Here is a 16,206-nt window from a genome sequence, read left to right on the forward strand (position 1 = left end):
TGGGGTGCGGGAGCTGGGGCAGGTGCGGATGGGGCAGGTGCGGGTTGGGGTGCAGGGGATGGGGCAGGTGCGGGTTGGGGTGCAGGGGATGGGGCAGGTGCGGGTTGGGGTGCAGGGGATGGGGCGGGTGCGGGTTGGGGTGCAGGGGATGGGGCAGGTGCGGGTTAGGCTGCAGGGGATGGGGCAGGTGCGGGTTGGGGTGCGGGAGCTGGGGCAGGTGCGGATGGGGCAGGTGCGGGTTGGGGTGCAGGGGATGGGGCAGGTGCGGGTTGGGATGCAGGGGATGGGGCAGGTGCGGGTTAGGCTGCAGGGGATGGGGCGGGTGCGGGTTGGAGTGCCCGGAACACACCCTGAGCTCTGCTCCCGTCCCCAGGGCCGGACCCGCGGCGGTGCGGGGATGGTGCTGCCCTCGAAGGGGCCGGGGCAGCCCCCGCGGTGCCGGTGGCGGGCGCTGGCCGAGAGGAACCAGAGCGTGGCGGCCGTGGGCGCCTGGGTGGAGAGCGCGCCCGGGCAGCAGAGCCCGGCCTTTGTGAGTGCATCGTCTGCGGGGCTCGAGCCCTTCACTGTGCCCCTAACACCCCCAGCGGGGCCAGAGCCAAAGGGGATCTTTGTCACAGCCTGGGGACAGCCAGGAACATGGCTCCTAAAAATAATAATTTGTTTTAATATGATTTTGCGGGGTCAGAAGCTGCCGTGGTGTTGGTATAGTTTGGCCTCCCCTTTGCACAAGCCCTCTATTTTGCAGAGATAAACAAAACTCTGCAGCTTTGTGAAAGTTGTCAAGCCGGCATGTTTATTACATTGTATTTATTACAGGTATGTTTATTACAGTGCTGGATGTATGTGGAGGTTACTCTCTTTAAAAGACATGCGTACTTTTGGGGACTTCAGGTCTCTTTTTATTTTCTTCTCAAATACATACGCATACAATTTCATAATAGATTCTTACTTAGTCATTTTAATAAATTTTGTGTGACATTTGCTGCTAGTTCTTCTTTATCAGAAAGAATTCTTAGGTCAGGTTGACCTGCTCTCACAGCAGTCTCTTTATCACTTTTGGTCTTTTTTCTCTTTATCTCTGTCTTTCACTGAAGCAGTTTCTCTGAGCTTAGGCTTTTTTGCAGTCAGGCTAAATAGCTATGTTTTGAAACTACAGACTTAACTCAAAGATGTACATTTCACTTAAATCAAAATGGATCTCTGCTCTGGAGAATTTCTACTTTGTCTCACCTCAACATCTCTCTGGGTTGATCCCCCTCCAATAAACTGTTCTTTGAGGAGAAATGCATCAATTTTAAACATCAGTCAGGTGGGGAACCCAGCCAGTGCTGCTTCTTGCTTTCCCACTCATCCCTTAAGGATGTCAGGGAGTCGAGATTTTATTCTATGTTGCTGATTAAAAAAAAAAAAAAATTAAGCTGAGTGTTTCAGGGTGTGGAGCCAGTCTCTACTGTACCCTGTTAGAAACACATAAGGAAATTTTCATGGATGCTTATCTCAGGGATTTCTGTTTTGAGGGTTGTTCTAAAGAGAACTAAAAGTGCATTAAATATTGGATGATGAGTTCAGTCCCCTGTAATTAATGTCTGAACATTATAGAAGCTCCTGCCCTTCTGAGATGATTTATTTCTATATTGTAATTTAAATCCTGAAAGGCTGAGATAATTTATGGAAATCAGTCATCTCCATATTCCACAGGACTTCCATCTTGGCACTGTGGAACTTCTCGGGGAGCTGATCTTTTCCTGACAGCTTCAGGGGGCCTGGATGCTCCTGGGGCTCCCCATGTGAGGTGAATGAAGCTGCCCAGGGTTATCTGAGCTTATTTAATACACTTAATTAGCCCATAGTAATGCCTCATGCATCAGAGTTGCTGCTGAGGTGGGCAGTGGGTGAGCTGGCACTGGGCTGTTCCCTGGAGCACTCTTGGTTTCATCCCTAACAGGGTGGATTTCTCCCTGTCTTGGAATTTTGTTGGGCTGTGCTGACCTTGATGAACTGTTCCAAGTTCATCTTGGGCCTCACCTCTTTCCTCCATCCCTTCAGTCTCTGCTTTCTCTTGCTGTGTTGGCAGCCAGCAGAGCAGTGCTCTTTTAATTTAAGCCATGGTGGTGTTGCTTGGCAGAATTGCCAAGAAAACAAAATGGGATTTTTGGGTTTTTCAGGTCATTGCTCTTAATCTTTCACTTCAGATGGTACAGACATTCTGAAGCAGTGCTGTGCTCTGTGAACTGCTCCCCTGATTTGCTTCCAGCCTTGCAGAACATCACCAGGATGAGGGGCTGGCCCGTTCCTGTGGATCCCGGCTTTGGATATTTGAGCATCCTTTAATAGGAGCTGGAGCTGCTCTCAGGGTCTCCTTTTTCTTTCCTTCCCTGTGTGATGCAGAGAGGCAAAGGCAGAGTTGTGCCTGCTCTGTGTCTCTAGTCAGACTGAATCCAGCCCATAATAACCCAGTAGATTTTGTCCAAGCTGTTACTCCGCATATGTTGAAACAAAACCTGAAGTTTGCTCTGGGCGCTGCTTGTCTGCCTGGTCACTCTGGGTGGGGAAAAGGGAATCCAGGGACACAGCGGCTCTGGTGCTACAGTATAACAAAACCCTGCTGAAATCTGCTTCTACATCACCCAGGTCTCAGCATCCAGGGTGGAGGAGGAGCTGAAGGAGCAGCAGCAGCAGAAGGCAGCCAGCCTGAGGAGGTTCCAGGGCGAGGTGAGGCAGCGCGTGAACCGGCAGGCCAGGCTGCGCCGCACGCTGGAGCTGCAGAAGGCCTACGAAGCTGTAAGTGAGGCTCTGGCAGGAGAAACTCCTCCTATCAGCATAAACTAGGAAAAACCCAAACACTGGAGCTTAAGTCAACATCTTAAGTCAAGGTGTTAATGAGAAAAAATGAGAAAATCTGAGGTTTCAGACCCTGTGGTGGCAAACAGTGTCCAGGCTGGGTCAGCGTCACACTTTGGTTGGTGCTGGAGATGCTTTGAAGCCTCCCCAGGGAAAGGTTACTGGCTCCCTCAGGCAGCGGCAGAGCAGAGTTCTGAAGCTCTCTGTGGAATTGCCTGGAGTTACAAAACAGCCATGCAGGAGTTGGGAATGATGTGGATGTGTCCTGGCTGCCTTTGAAGCAAAGCATTTTTCTGCTGTTTCTTTTCCGATCCCTTTTCCAGAGCAGCCAAGTAATTTCCAAACAACACTTTCCCTGTGTCTCCACATTCCCTTTCCCCCCATGGGCTTGTTTTGGATTATCCTCTGAATATATTTAATTCTTTCTATTCTCAAACAAGTGCTGGGGAGGCTTGCCAGGATCTGACTGTGGCAGAAAAGAGAATGCACTGACATGTCACCAGCTTTGGCCACCCTTGGGGTGTTTGGGCTGTTTCCATGGCTGGCTGGGGATGTCCTCATGTAACTCTGCCAGCCCCAAGCGGGAAGCCCTCAAATACCCTCAGCCCCAAAGAGCCTGATGCTTCTTTGTATTCCCAGCATGGAGAGCCAAAACCTCCCTCCCAAGGGTGGTGAAATGTCACCACAGTTGACTTCTTGCTGGGTCATGGTTGGAGATCCCTGTGGCTTTTTCCTGGCAGGTGGAGAGAGAGAACAGTGCTGCTGTGCAGTATTCCACCCCCTGGAAGAACACGTGCCTGTTCCAGAGCCTCCCTGCTGCCATCATCTGTGCACCCAGTGGCTGTGACCCAGCCCAGCCAGAAGAGGAGCACGGGGAGCCATTCCAGCAGCAAGCTGCTGAGGTGAGCCCTGCCCCTCCTGTGCTTCCATCACTCATTCAACGTTTTGGATCCTCGGGGTTTGAAATGGGGAACGAGCCATGGTTTCTTTTTTAATTCCACAGCACATCCCTGCTATTTGGGTTTAGCTGTTGAATGAAACGTCAGCTCACACTGTCACCCTGAACGCTGTGGTGCTCCTCAGAGCATCCAGCTGGGTGTCTCATCCCAGACGCTGTGCCTGAGCTGCCCTGGCTGCTGGCAGGCACGGTCGGCGCTTTCCCAGCCCTGTCCTGGCGCAGAGGTGGCACTAGGTGGTGCCACCTCATTGCAGCTTGTCTCGTGCAGCCCGAAATCTGGGAAAACCTGCCTTCAGGACTGTTTAAGCTTTTTTTTTTTTTTTAATAGTGATGTTTATGGTGCGTTTGGTGGTTTAGAAAGCCTGTGTGCTCGCCTAGGAGCTGGAGTTACTCCAGCTGGAGCACCATGGGATGCATTCCAGTTGAAGTACCTTGGGGTGCAAAATCACTTCTGGCAGGATACCAAGCAAGAAAATTTGGGATCTGGCATCTCAGCGACATGTTTTGGGAGCACATGAGTTGCCTGGATCAGAATTTCGGGCAAGCTCTGATTGTGTATTGGGTCGTGCTGCCTCGATGGAGCTCCTTGGCTGGAGCAGACTGGCTGGGAGATGTCTCCTTGCAGCTGAACTTGTGTTTTCTGCTGAAGCACTATGGGATGCATTCCACTTGAAGTACCTTGGGGTGGAAAATCACTTCTGGCAGGATACCAAGCAAGAAAATTTAGGATCTGGCATCTCAGCAACATGTTTTGGGAGCAGCTGAGTTGCCTGGATCAGAATATCAGTACCTTGGGGCAGCTCTGAAAGACCCTGATTGTGTGTTGGGTGTGCTGCCTTGATGGAGCTCCTTGGCTGGAGCAGACTGGCTGGGAGATGTCTCCTTGCAGCTGAACTTGTGTTTTCTTTGCCTCTCTCTGGGCCCAGCTCAGCAGGGCTGTGCAGCAGGTGCGGCGCAGGCTGGCGTCCCGCAGGATCCTGTCCCACGTGTCCCACGGAGCCTGGAGGCAGCAGGTGAGCAGGGCAGAGAAATCACCTTGCACACTGCTGAAGGTTTGGCTCTAATTAGCAAATTCAAAACATAAATCAGGAAGTTTGTCCAGCAGGAATGAAATAAACTGTGCTTTCCTTGTGGCTAACCCATTTCAGAGAAGGCAGCAGGATAAAGTGTGTCAAAACATCTCTGAGATGAACTCAAGAATGCAAAGTAGACTTTTAAAGGTTGAGATTGTGATCTGGGTGTCTGGAAGGAATGTGATGACCAGCCTTCCCTTCAGGTGCCTTTATTCTTCAAACCTCAGCACCTCTTTCCATTGCACGAATTGCTTGTTTTGTGTGGGTGGCAAAGATCTGGAGGCTTTTTCCTCACCTGGGGCTGGCTTCTGGTAGAGGATTGTTGGCATGCAGCTGCTTTCCTGAAAGCACTGCATGGAAAGAGGTCAGTCCCACCTTTTATTCTGCTGAATTTCATCCTGCTTTTGCTCCTTCAGTTCTCAAGACCCCTTTTGTGTTGTAGCTATTTTCCCTGTCTCTATGCCAAGACCTTTATTGAACTGATGTACTTTGGAGAACACCAGGAGCAACCCAGTCTGATGTTTTGACTGATTGCCTCTGGAGCCAGTTTCCTGCCCATCCTGTAAATCTTCATTCTCTTCTCTTTTTCAGGTTCACCAAAGGTGAAGCAGATCTTTGCTGATTATCTAGAAACTGTCCTTTTATAGAAGGGCTGCTCTGCCTCTTCTTTGTACTCTTGGATTTCTGATGAAGTCTGTCAGCTCTGCAAATAGGACTCAGAAAAACACAATAATTATGGTCTCAAAAACCTTGTTACCTGTTTCCAACAGCAAACATCCTTCTTGTCTGAGCTACTAATGCATTCAGTGAGATAGGTTGATTTATGAGCTCACATAAACAACAAAGCCACTGCCCAGGTGAGCCAGAGGGTTACAGGAGATCCGTGGGAGTCCTGGGCAAGTCATCCACAGCAGTGAGAAACACTGGGAGGGGTTTGGGACCATCCTCCCATCCCAGCCTCACTGCACCTACAGTTAATCTACATAAGGAAGTTTAACAGCTTCCCTGATCTATTCTGGGAGGAATATATTGATTTATTGCATCGCTCTGTTTTATTACTCCATGATATATGAGGAGAAAAAGCTGCCATATTAATCTAAATCTCTCCCTGTATGAAGGTTTGGCATGTTCCCAGCCTGGCAGGAGTGCAGCATCTTCCCTTCAGGGGAAAAGGCTGCCACAGACCCAGCCATGGACCTGACCCCCTTGGTAGTGCTGCCTCTGCTTTTGTGCTCCCTGGATTCCTTTGTGCTTTGTATTCCAGCCCATTTCTTTGGTTTTATCCCAAGGGTTTTCACCCAATACAAGGCAAGTGGGGTCAGTAGCTTAATCAAGATGCTTCTTTCTTCCTTCATCCAGGCTGATAATGAAATCAAAGAGCAGAGCCCACCTCATTCTTACCCTATTTCTGTGCAGTGAACTCCTGAGACCAAATCTGGGCCATGTTTTTAATCAGTTTTGTGCATCCCATATCAGACTTCCATCTAACAGGTTTTGCTTTACCCCAGTGTTGAATTAGGCCAGGAACCCCAGAGTCTTCTGCTGCTCTTTGCCTGAGGCTTCTTCCTTCTATTGTAGGAGACATGCAGTTTATCCTGGCCTGACTCCTGACAAATTTATGCTGGTTGCTGCTTATCTTGTTTTCTTGTGGTTTACAGATAGTTTGCAAGGTGATTTCCTCTTGTTTTTTTCAAAAGTCAGAGTTAAACTCTTGAGGCTAAAATCTTTTATTTGGTGTTTCCTTTTCCTCCCCTTTAAATAAAGAAAGACACTCCTTGTGCCCTTTGATAATCTGGACCTCCATAGATTTCAGGGAGCTTTTTGCACCTTAGCTGCCGTTCTGGCCCAGGGGAGGTCCATCCTCCTTAAAAACCTCATCTTTAGGAATAACCTGACTTTTTCTTCCCAATAATAATCCCAGCAGTTTTCTCCCTGCTGCTGCTAACTCAAAGCAAGTCTGGCTGAAATGGTTTTTTTTCCCCTCAGTTCTGTTTTCTGCAATTTTCTTCATCTTTTTCCTTTCTCCCTGTAAAGTATTGCATTCCCTGTGATAATAATCCATGTTCCTAAGATTGCTGCTCCTTCTCTCCCCCCCAAGATTTCTATTCAGGTTAAAAGCACCCAAGGAGTTAATTGCCTCTTTCCCAAGCAGATACCAGAATGGTAATTGCCTGGAAATGACCTGTCCAGTGTTCCAGTTCATCCTGTTACTGAGTCTTTGCCTCCAGGCTTTGATGGACAGCTGTAGCTCCCCAGCATGGCAGCACCCAAATTCTTTTTCCCAGTGTCTCATTGCACCAAGCTGGTGTTGTTTTTCCACAGTGTCATGTCTTTCTGCCTTCAGTGCTCCAGAGAAACACCCAGAGCGATAACCTTTCCCTCTATTCCCTTATCCTTACCAAAGTAGCTATTCTGTCATAATGGGGTTGATGGAGTAATTCCTATTGTCCCTATCAAATAATTCCAGGCTATTCTCTGTCCTTCCCAAACAGCAGCAGAGCCATATCAAGGAATTCTTGGCATCACCTGTTCTCCTAATCCATCCTTTCCCTCTCTCAGCAGTCCTGTGCTTCCCTTCCCACCACGCTGAAGGAAAAAAAGAAAGCATGGGGAAAAAAATTATCCTGGCTTCAAGCTTGCTTCTGGCATTTTAGTTCTTTATTTTGTAGGAAACAATCTGCTGCCTCTCAAAATATTGTGGATTGCCACTGGGGAGCCTGCCCACTTCCCATCTGAAGGAGTGTGCTCTGTACTCAGTGTCTCTGAGATTCCAGCTCCTTGCCACTGTGAAATTGTGCCTGGAGAGGTTTCTGCCTTTCCTTCTCTTCACCCCACTGCTTCTGCCGTTGGGGAGGGCACAGTCACAGTCACCCTGCTGCATTCCTGTTGCCCAGCTCTGGTGGCCCGTGGTGCTGCTGAGCACATGGTGCTGCCAGATCCCATCCAAGTGACAGCACACACAGCCTCCTCCTGTGTGCTAAAGCTGCTCCAAGGGTGTTCAGCTTTCCCTTGGCACCAAACAGCCAGATTTCAACTCCATGTTTACACCCATGTCCTCCCTTCTCCAGGATCCAGACCCTTGCCCAGCAGCTGCAGTGCCCATGGAGGAGAGTGAGGAGCTGCTGCTGGCAGGACACCACGATCTGCCTGCTGAGCTGCTGGAGCAGGGCACAGCTGCACATGGCACTGGGCAGGATGATGGCTTCTACATCAAAATTGAGTTTAAAAAAGTAAGACTCGTGCAAAGTTGGTCTTGAGTGGTTTGGATCATAAATTTATTTTGGTGTCTGGAAGAGGCTGCTCTTGGAGGAGCATTTGCTCCCTCAGGCCTGCCTTACTCCTCAGCCCACATCCTCAAACCAGGTTTGGGAGCAGAACTGGAGCTCAGTGAGGTCGGCACTGCCATTCCCTGCTTTCATGGCCTTGGATTCCTGTCTGCTTGTGATGCCACTTGGCAGCTGCCCAGGTGAAAGCTGAAACCAGGGCGTGCTGTCACATCGTACCCAGAGCCATGCTCAGACCTTATGCTAAAAGTCCTGAGGGTGGAAGAGATCAAAAGAGATCAAATCAGTCGGAAACCTTGAAAAGAGGAGGAAAAAAACCCCAAAAACCGAAAAAAAAACCCCAAAAAAAACCAAAAACCCCTCCCCCCAAAGCTTTGTATCAGGTGAAGGAGATGGGGGTGGCTATCCCGGTGCCTGGGGGTGGCAGGCCCTGCCCTAGGAGGGGTTGAGGAGGGCTTGATGTATTTATCCTTCCTCTTTTGTTTTCAGGCAGCTGTTTCTGAGCATCTGGGGGGTGGAAATGGTTCATCCTGATTGCCTGGGGTGGTTGGCAAAGGCTTTGTGGCTGTGGCAGTGTGTGCCCAGCCTTGGCTGGGGATTAGTGCAGCTTGGAGCAGAAATGCTGGCAGGGCAGATAGGGACACAGCAGAAGTTTGTGCTGAGGTTTACACTGAGGTTTTGGGAAATGTTGGCTGTGGAATTCCCCTTACATTGAGGGTTTTTGTCACACTTCAAGTAATTCATGATACAAGTTTGGGATTGGGAGATGTGCATCCATATTTAAAGTAAACCAAAACCCTCCTCCAAGGATTTCTTTAGAGATGTTTTGACAAAGCTTTGGTGCTCAGACTCCTATATTGAGATGTGGCACATCTCTCCTGTTCATGGCCAACCTGGACCCCAGATAAAGCCCATTCCAAGGTGGGTCATTGAGGTCTGGAGGGATCACACAGAGGCCCTGTCTCCAATAAGAGCATTTTGCTGGGGGAAGATGACAAAGAGCTGTGGTGATGTTGATGCTGCTCCCCTCCATTATCTCTCAGGTCTGTGGTGGGACAGTGAAGGACTCGAGCCCTCCTGGGAGGCCACACAGTGAATGCCAACCTCCCCTCAGACTCTGGGCTGGTGTGGAGCAAGAGGAAACCAGGAAGCAGGTCTGTCCAGGGGCGCCAAGCCCCTTGTGGTTTTGTTTGGAAGAGATTGGGTGTTAAGAATGCTGCTGGCTCTAATGAGAAACCTCAGAGGAACTTTGATGTATGAAACCCCTACTGGGTTTAGTTTGTCAGCTTTTGGTCTCAAGTCTTAGGCAAAGCTACCAGGTTATTTTTTAAAATCTGTTCTAAGTGGAACTGTTACCTACTACTCCTACAAAATCTGGGGTCTCAATAACACCAGAAATTTGAAGGAGAAACAGGCTCCTTTCATTCTGCCTGGTAAAACCAGGGGGTGCTTGCTGCAGTTGCAAGGAGCTCAAGAAGCTGCCAAAAATGCTTAAAAAAAAAAAAAAAAAAAGAACAAAGCTAACTTTATCTTGTTTAAATACAAGGCTGAAATATACAGGTTTCTTTGCTTTTGGGAATAGCCTCAAGCTCAGCCTCTGCAGGCCAAGTGGATGATTTCACAGTGAGGATTTACAGCCTGTGTCCTGGACAGTTTGGACAGTTTGGCTCATGCTAATCTCAGTGATAGAGAATGATGATGTTTCTCTTGGATGCCTAAAGCCAGTGACTTTTATTTTCCTGCTTCCTCCTGCTATGAAGAGGAACATTTCTCACTCCTTTTGTCACTTTTCTTGCAGTTTGCAGTGTAAAATTAGGAACAATTTGCAGGGTTTTTGTTTCTTACAAGTGTTTTCAAACCAACTGATCCCAAATATGGTTGTGGTTTCTCACCAGTGCGACAACAGCTGGGGCTTCTCAGGCTGCTCCTCCTAACCCTGCTGTTCCCTTTCCTCTTGCTTTTAATCTCCTTGGCTCTGATCCATCCAAGATAACTGGTTTTGCTGCACTCTCCTCTGCCTGGGGTTTTTCCATCCGGTTTTCTTCACTGGCAGCCGGGTGATCTCTTCTCCTCCTCCTTTATCTCCAGCTGTGCTGGGCTCTCTCCACTGAATGAGGTGGACAAACTCAGCCCAAAGGTTTTGGCATTCATGAAGAAAAATCTGTGCATTAAACTTTTGGGAGTCATGGAGCTCAAACTATCTCTGTACCCCTCAGCAGGGAGGGCTTTTGATGGGAGCTTTAGCCAGGAGGTTTCCCTGCCCTTGCTGCATCACCCAAAGTGGGATCACCCAAAGCCCAGACACTAAACCCTCAGTATCCACATGGGAGTTTTCCCTGCAGGGCCTCAGGATTTGTCTTAGCAATGGTTTTGCCACCTTGGTGGTTCTCCTGCACATAGAGAATCCAGCTTAGTGTCACACTTTCATCTTTTGGAGCAGATACAGGATTCCACTGCAGGGGAGCACCAGTGTCCACATGGCTCCATATTGAAGCAGGCTGAAGTTGGAATTGGCTCTTTTCCCCTCAGCAAAGCGAGAGTTTAGGAGTTTGCCAGGTGGCAGAGCTGCCATCCATAGGCAGTGTCCAATGATTATCCAAATCATTTGTCATCAATACACTTTTAGTTAACCTTCCTCTATATTTTCTAGTCTCAAAACCAATAACCAACTATCGTCAGCACTCCACAACCACCCCCAAACAGGCATAGAATTAACCCCAGAACTAACCCTTCCCCGCCAAAAACCAAACAAAAATACAAACCATGATCATAAAAGGATAACATAGATCAAAAATACAAACCATGATCGTAAAGGGATAAAGTGGATCAAAAATAAAAGCCATGATCATAAAGGGATAAAGTGGGTCAAAAATACCATGATCATAAAGGGATAAAGTGGATCAAAAATACAAACCATGATCATAAAGGGATAAAGTGGGTCAAAAATACACACCATGATCATAAACTGGAGGGATGCTGGTACAGAGCTCTCCAATGCTTCGAGCTCACTTGGTCTTTCCTACCTTGGTGCCATCTCTGCAGCTTCCCAGTGCTGGGTCATGTGCACTCAGAGACATTGAGGGTCTTTTGGGGAAAGGTTCCATCTTCCAGCAGTCAAGCTGAGCACTGATATTACTGGGTATTTATCCCAGGCAATTCTCCTGCCTGTAGAGAACCCAGCTTGGTGTCATGCTTTTGTCTTTTGGAGGAGATGCAGGGTTCCACTGCAGGGGAGCACCAGTGTCCAGGTGGATCCAAATTGAAGCAGGCTGAAGTTGGAATTGGCTCTTTTCCCCTCAGCAAAGTGAGAATTTAGGAGTTTGCCAGGTGGTAGAGCTGCCATCCATAGGCAGTGTCCGATGATTATCCAAATCATTTGTCATCAATACACTTTCAATTAACCTTCCTCTATATTTTCTAGTCTCAAAACTAAAAACCAACTATCATCAGCACTCCACAACCACCCCCAAACAGACACAGAATTAACCCCAGAACTAACCCCCCCCAAAAACCAAACAAAAATACAAGCCATGATCATAAAAGGATAACATGGATCAAAAATACAAACCATGATCGTAAAGGGATAAAGTGGATCAAAAATACAAACCATGATCATAAAGGGATAAAGTGGGTCAAAAATACAAACCATGATCATAAAGGGATAAAGTGGGTCAAAAATACAAACCATGATCATAAAGGGGTAAAGTGGGTCAAAAATACAAACCATGATCATAAAGGGATAAAGTGGGTCAAAAATACAAACCATGATCATAAAGGGGTAAAGTGGGTCAAAAATACAAACCATGATCATAAAGGGGTAAAGTGGATCAAGAATAAAAGCCATGATCCTAAAGGGATAAAGTGGATCAAGAATAAAAGCCATGATCATAAAGGGATAAGGTGGATTAAAAGTACAAACCATGATCATAAAGGGATAAAAGTGGATCAAAAATACAAACCATGATCATAAAGGGGTAAAGTGGATCAAAAATACAAACCATGATCCTAAAGGGATAAAGTGGATCAAAAATACACACCATGATCATAAAGTGGAGGGATGCTGGTACAGAGCTCACTTGATCTTTCCTACCATGCTGCCATCTCTGCAGCTTCCCAGTGCTGGGTCATGTGCACTCAGAGACATTGAGGGTCTTTTGGGGAAAGGTTCCATCTTCCAGCAGTCAAGCTGAGCACTGATATCCCTGGATATTTATTCCTAAACATCTTTCTGTTGTTCTCCACAGCGGCAGAGCGAGTTCCTGCGGTGCCGGCGCCTCTGCATGGCCCTGGAGCGGGAGCGGGTGCGGCAGCGCCAGCGGCAGCAGGACAGGCAGCACAGAGTGGCCCAGTGAGTCTGTGCATGGGCTGGGGTCACCTCCTCCCTCAGGGTCCTTCAGAGGGTTGGAAAAGTCTTGTGAGTTTGTCTGGGTGGGATTCACACACCCTCAGGCCATGTTGAGGCCTTTAGCACTTCTCTATCTAGTTTTAAAGTCCCTGAGCAGCTTGGAGCCAAATCATGGGGCTGGGAAAAGTGCCAGCTCCCCAAATCATGACTCTCGGAACCTAAGCCTGTGTTCAGAAACTTTGGGGTGAGGTTATGTCGTTGTGCTAAGCTGTGACCATCCCTGGCATTTTTAATATCAGACCCTTCCCCCTCGCAGCCATAAAAACTTATACAGTGTAATAAAATATTTTACAGGCATTTGTTCCAGAGTTGAACACTTGGTATCAGTGTTAAAGTATCGATTGTGGTGGAGTTTCCCAGCTTTTCCTGTGAAGGAGTTCACTAAGGAGAAGCTTTGCAAATTCACAGCATAATAGGAAAGATCCTGTAATTTTTGTTTTTTTCCCTGGCTTTCCTTTGAATGAGCTGTCCTAAATCTGACCGTCCTGGCTCTTCTGTGATCAGGCTTTGGGGGACTGGGACAGGCACCACAGGGCAGGATTTCATGGGCATTTTTTGGGAAAAACTGCCAGTCTAAAGCAGTGCTCCCTGAGCCACATCCTGACATTCCAGTGGCACTTGGGAGCTTGGGAGAGCTTGTCCCACCCTGTGAATGCTGGCAGGGCCCCAGGGATTTCTAGTTAGGGCAATACCTTTTTATTATGATTTTTTCCCTTGAAGTGTGTGCAGAGGGGAGCTGGGTTTGTAATTACACGGTGTAAAGCCCTGAGCTGGCCTTGGCCTAGAGTGGATTTACTGTGCTGTACTTAAGGTTCTACATTTCATTTAAAAAACATTTCCAATTTTATAACTCAACCAGAGAAGGTCAACTTAAGCACTTTGTTTCTGGATGTAAAGATTTGACCCCCTACATGAAGGGGGTGTGAAATGTCTTGTCCTGACTTCTTCCCAGCCTTGATTTTGGTTTTAATGCCCCCTGGCAAGGAGTGGCCTGGGACACATTGCTGCATTTGGGAATAAAATGTCAGACACTTCGGTGTAAAGCCTTTGTGCTTTGCAATTGCTGCTTGTCAGGGGAATGTGTCTTATGTTTGGTGGAAATTACACAACCCAGGTCCCACTAAAGAGCTGGAGGGCCATGTAGGTGCAAGGGAGACTGAGGAAATAGAGGGAAACTTGGTTAAAAGTACATTTTAAAGCCTGTTTTGGAGGAAAACTTGGTTAAAAGTACATTTTAAAGCCTGTTTTGGAATGTCTCTGCTGTACCCAGCCCTGTCACACTTCCCTGTCCTGGAAGGTGCTTACAGAAGGATCCAAGCTGCCTCATAATTAGAAACAATGGAAGTGGGGAAGCTGGGAAGCCAAGGTGTTGGTCCTTTCTGGGGCTATTAAAGAGCCCAGCTTTGTTTAAGGACAGAAGTGCAGCTTTGGGGAACTGTGTGTGGCAGGAGCATGTGTGGATGTGCTGCAGGAGGGAGCTGGAAAGAGGAAATTCAGTATGGTGAGAAAACAGGTGGGCAGGAAGAGTTTAAAGGCAGGAGAGCATTCACAGGCTGGTGTTGCCATATGAGGGGAAGAATGGAGGCTCGGGAAGCTTTTTTGACCATTCTATGTTTAAAGCCAATATGTTTGTTTATATTTAATGCTGTAATTATTGCAGAGTTACTTTTGCCTTTGGAAGCAGCAGCATCACCCAGATTGCTGTGGCCTGACCTCACACCAGGAATGGAGGCTGGGATGGGAAGCTCCCTCTCTGAGCTGTGTGTGTTCCTGCAGGATTAAGAGGCAGAAGGAGAATCAGCGGCGGGCAGAGGAGCAGAGGATGAGAGATGTGGCTGAGCAGAGAGAGCCCTCCCCAGGACAGGGAACCTGGGCAGCCCTGGCCCAGCTGCAGCTGGAGGAGAGGAGAGTGAGGGACAGACAGCAGCGGGATAAGGAGCACGTGAGGTACAGGCAGTACCTGCACGTGCAGAGCCAGGTGTCACTGCCAGAGGTAATGTTTGATCCCTTGCAGGTATGTTGAAGCTCTGAGAGCCCAGATGAGGGAGAAAGTCAAACTCTGTAACATTGATTTGCCCCCACTGTGTTCCTGTGGGTCTGATTTCTGGGATTCCCACCCGGATACCTGTGCCAATAACTGCGTCTTCTACAAAAATCACAAAGGTAGGAGCTCCTGCTTTCAGAGGAGACACTTGGGCCTGATTATACAGGGAGAAATCAAACCAGGATAGGTGTTTCCATGCTCCTGGGCTGCTGTGTAGAGATGCTCCTCCAAATATTCTCTAGAGAGGGCAAGTCAGGGGCTGTGCTGCTTGACCCAACCTCTGTCCCTGAGGGAGTGTAGTGGCATCCTGAGCAAGGCACCAGCCCCTGCAATGTGTTAAATGACACAGCTGTGACACAGCCACACTATGGACACAGCCATGAGGAAAATGCTGCAAAGCACCTCATTAGGGACACAGAGCCCTCTGCCTTAAGTGCTGAATTTTCTGCCAGGAGGATGCACAAAGGTCTGGAAATGGCCTTCCTTAGGTGATGGAGTGCTCTGACCTTGCACAGCTTGGGAAAATACCTGATTGGACAACTGGGAATTACCTGGCAGGGAAAATAGAGACATTTGGGTCCATAAAATAATTTTTGATTGATGTTCAGGAGTGTGCAGAGTGTACAGGCATGTTGATTTACCTTATACCCCAATCTCTCAGCTCTGGTGAAAGGCTAGAGCCAAGCCCAGTTTCAATGCAACTCTCATGCCCTGATATTGTTTGTGTCCCCGTTGTGCTCAGCCTACAGCCAGGTGCTGCACTCGGTGATCTCCTCCTGTGGCCCTGCAGCCACGCGCTCTCTGCAGGACCTGGCTGCTCTCTGTGCCCGCTCGGGGAGGCCTCTGTGACCCAGAGCTCCGTGGGGCTGGGCTGAGCAGGGAGTGGGGCTGTGTCTGTGTCTGCGCCGTGTCCTGCCTGCCCTCCACGCCAGCTGCCAGGACGGCGTCACCTTTGCCCTCGCAGGCTGTGCTGTGCCTCTCCCACTGTGCCCCGGGGGTGCAGCGGCCGGGGCGATGGTCGAGGTGAAGGAAGCAATTGCTCTGTGGGGTTGGTTTATGGCCCACACTTGCATTCCAGTAGCTGACTATTGACTGCACATCCTTATCGACTAATCGTTATTGTGGAATAAACTACTTTCAAGGATTGTTTGTCTCATTTGAAGTGTGAAAGGAGGGGAAATGAGGTGACAGGGTTCAATATCTCTGAGGGGAGGATTTCTGACCTTTCCCTGCTCCCTTCTTTCCCTTTTCTTAGGGCTTCTGCCAGCCCCTGCCACTTGGATCACCTTCCAGAGCCTTCTAGAGTTATTCTAGACAAGCGTTAATACACTGACTATTGTTCTATTTGTTCTATTTGTCTTTGCTTTTCTACAGTTTAAATAATTTTTCTGCTGACCTATCTCATAGCTGCTGCTTAGCTCTAATCACAGTTCTGCTGTCTCTGGAGCTTGCCTTTTGCAGCTTTCCCAAAACTCTCTAATTTTGTAGATTCCCACAGTTCCCTCTTTCTTTTCTGTGTGAGGATCTCTCTTCCAGAAACACCCACACAGCTTTGTACCTGACCCATGCTCCCATAGCCTCTACTTTGCTCCTGAAAGGAA

General features: G+C 48.4%; 1 protein-coding gene across 1 annotated transcript; it reads left to right on the forward strand.

Annotated features, from left to right (window-relative positions):
• The first annotated feature begins 380 nt into the window (after positions 1 to 380).
• Positions 381 to 15,691, forward strand: CCDC15 (coiled-coil domain containing 15). The gene is made up of 10 exons (XM_059488426.1): positions 381 to 529; positions 2,632 to 2,781; positions 3,582 to 3,743; positions 4,726 to 4,812; positions 7,941 to 8,102; positions 9,200 to 9,310; positions 12,401 to 12,504; positions 14,338 to 14,508; positions 14,576 to 14,724; positions 15,348 to 15,691. Exons 1-10 carry the CDS (start codon positions 398 to 400, stop codon positions 15,452 to 15,454), a joined length of 1,335 nt encoding a protein of 444 aa, XP_059344409.1. The 5' UTR covers positions 381 to 397; the 3' UTR covers positions 15,455 to 15,691.
• Positions 15,692 to 16,206: the final 515 nt, after the last annotated feature.

This window comes from Ammospiza nelsoni, chromosome 24, assembly GCF_027579445.1.
Source record: "Ammospiza nelsoni isolate bAmmNel1 chromosome 24, bAmmNel1.pri, whole genome shotgun sequence".
Taxonomy (NCBI): Eukaryota; Metazoa; Chordata; class Aves; order Passeriformes; family Passerellidae; genus Ammospiza; species Ammospiza nelsoni.

Excerpts from the sequence above, each read along its gene's own strand:
- CCDC15 (XM_059488426.1), top strand. The coding sequence starts at position 398 with ATGGTGCTGCCCTCGAAGGGGCCGGGGCAGCCCCCGCGGTGCCGGTGG. Across the intron at positions 2,782-3,581 it reads TGCAGAAGGCCTACGAAGCT|GTGGAGAGAGAGAACAGTGC; the intron begins GTAAGTGAGGCT and ends TTTTCCTGGCAG. Across the intron at positions 4,813-7,940 it reads ACGGAGCCTGGAGGCAGCAG|GATCCAGACCCTTGCCCAGC; the intron begins GTGAGCAGGGCA and ends TCCCTTCTCCAG.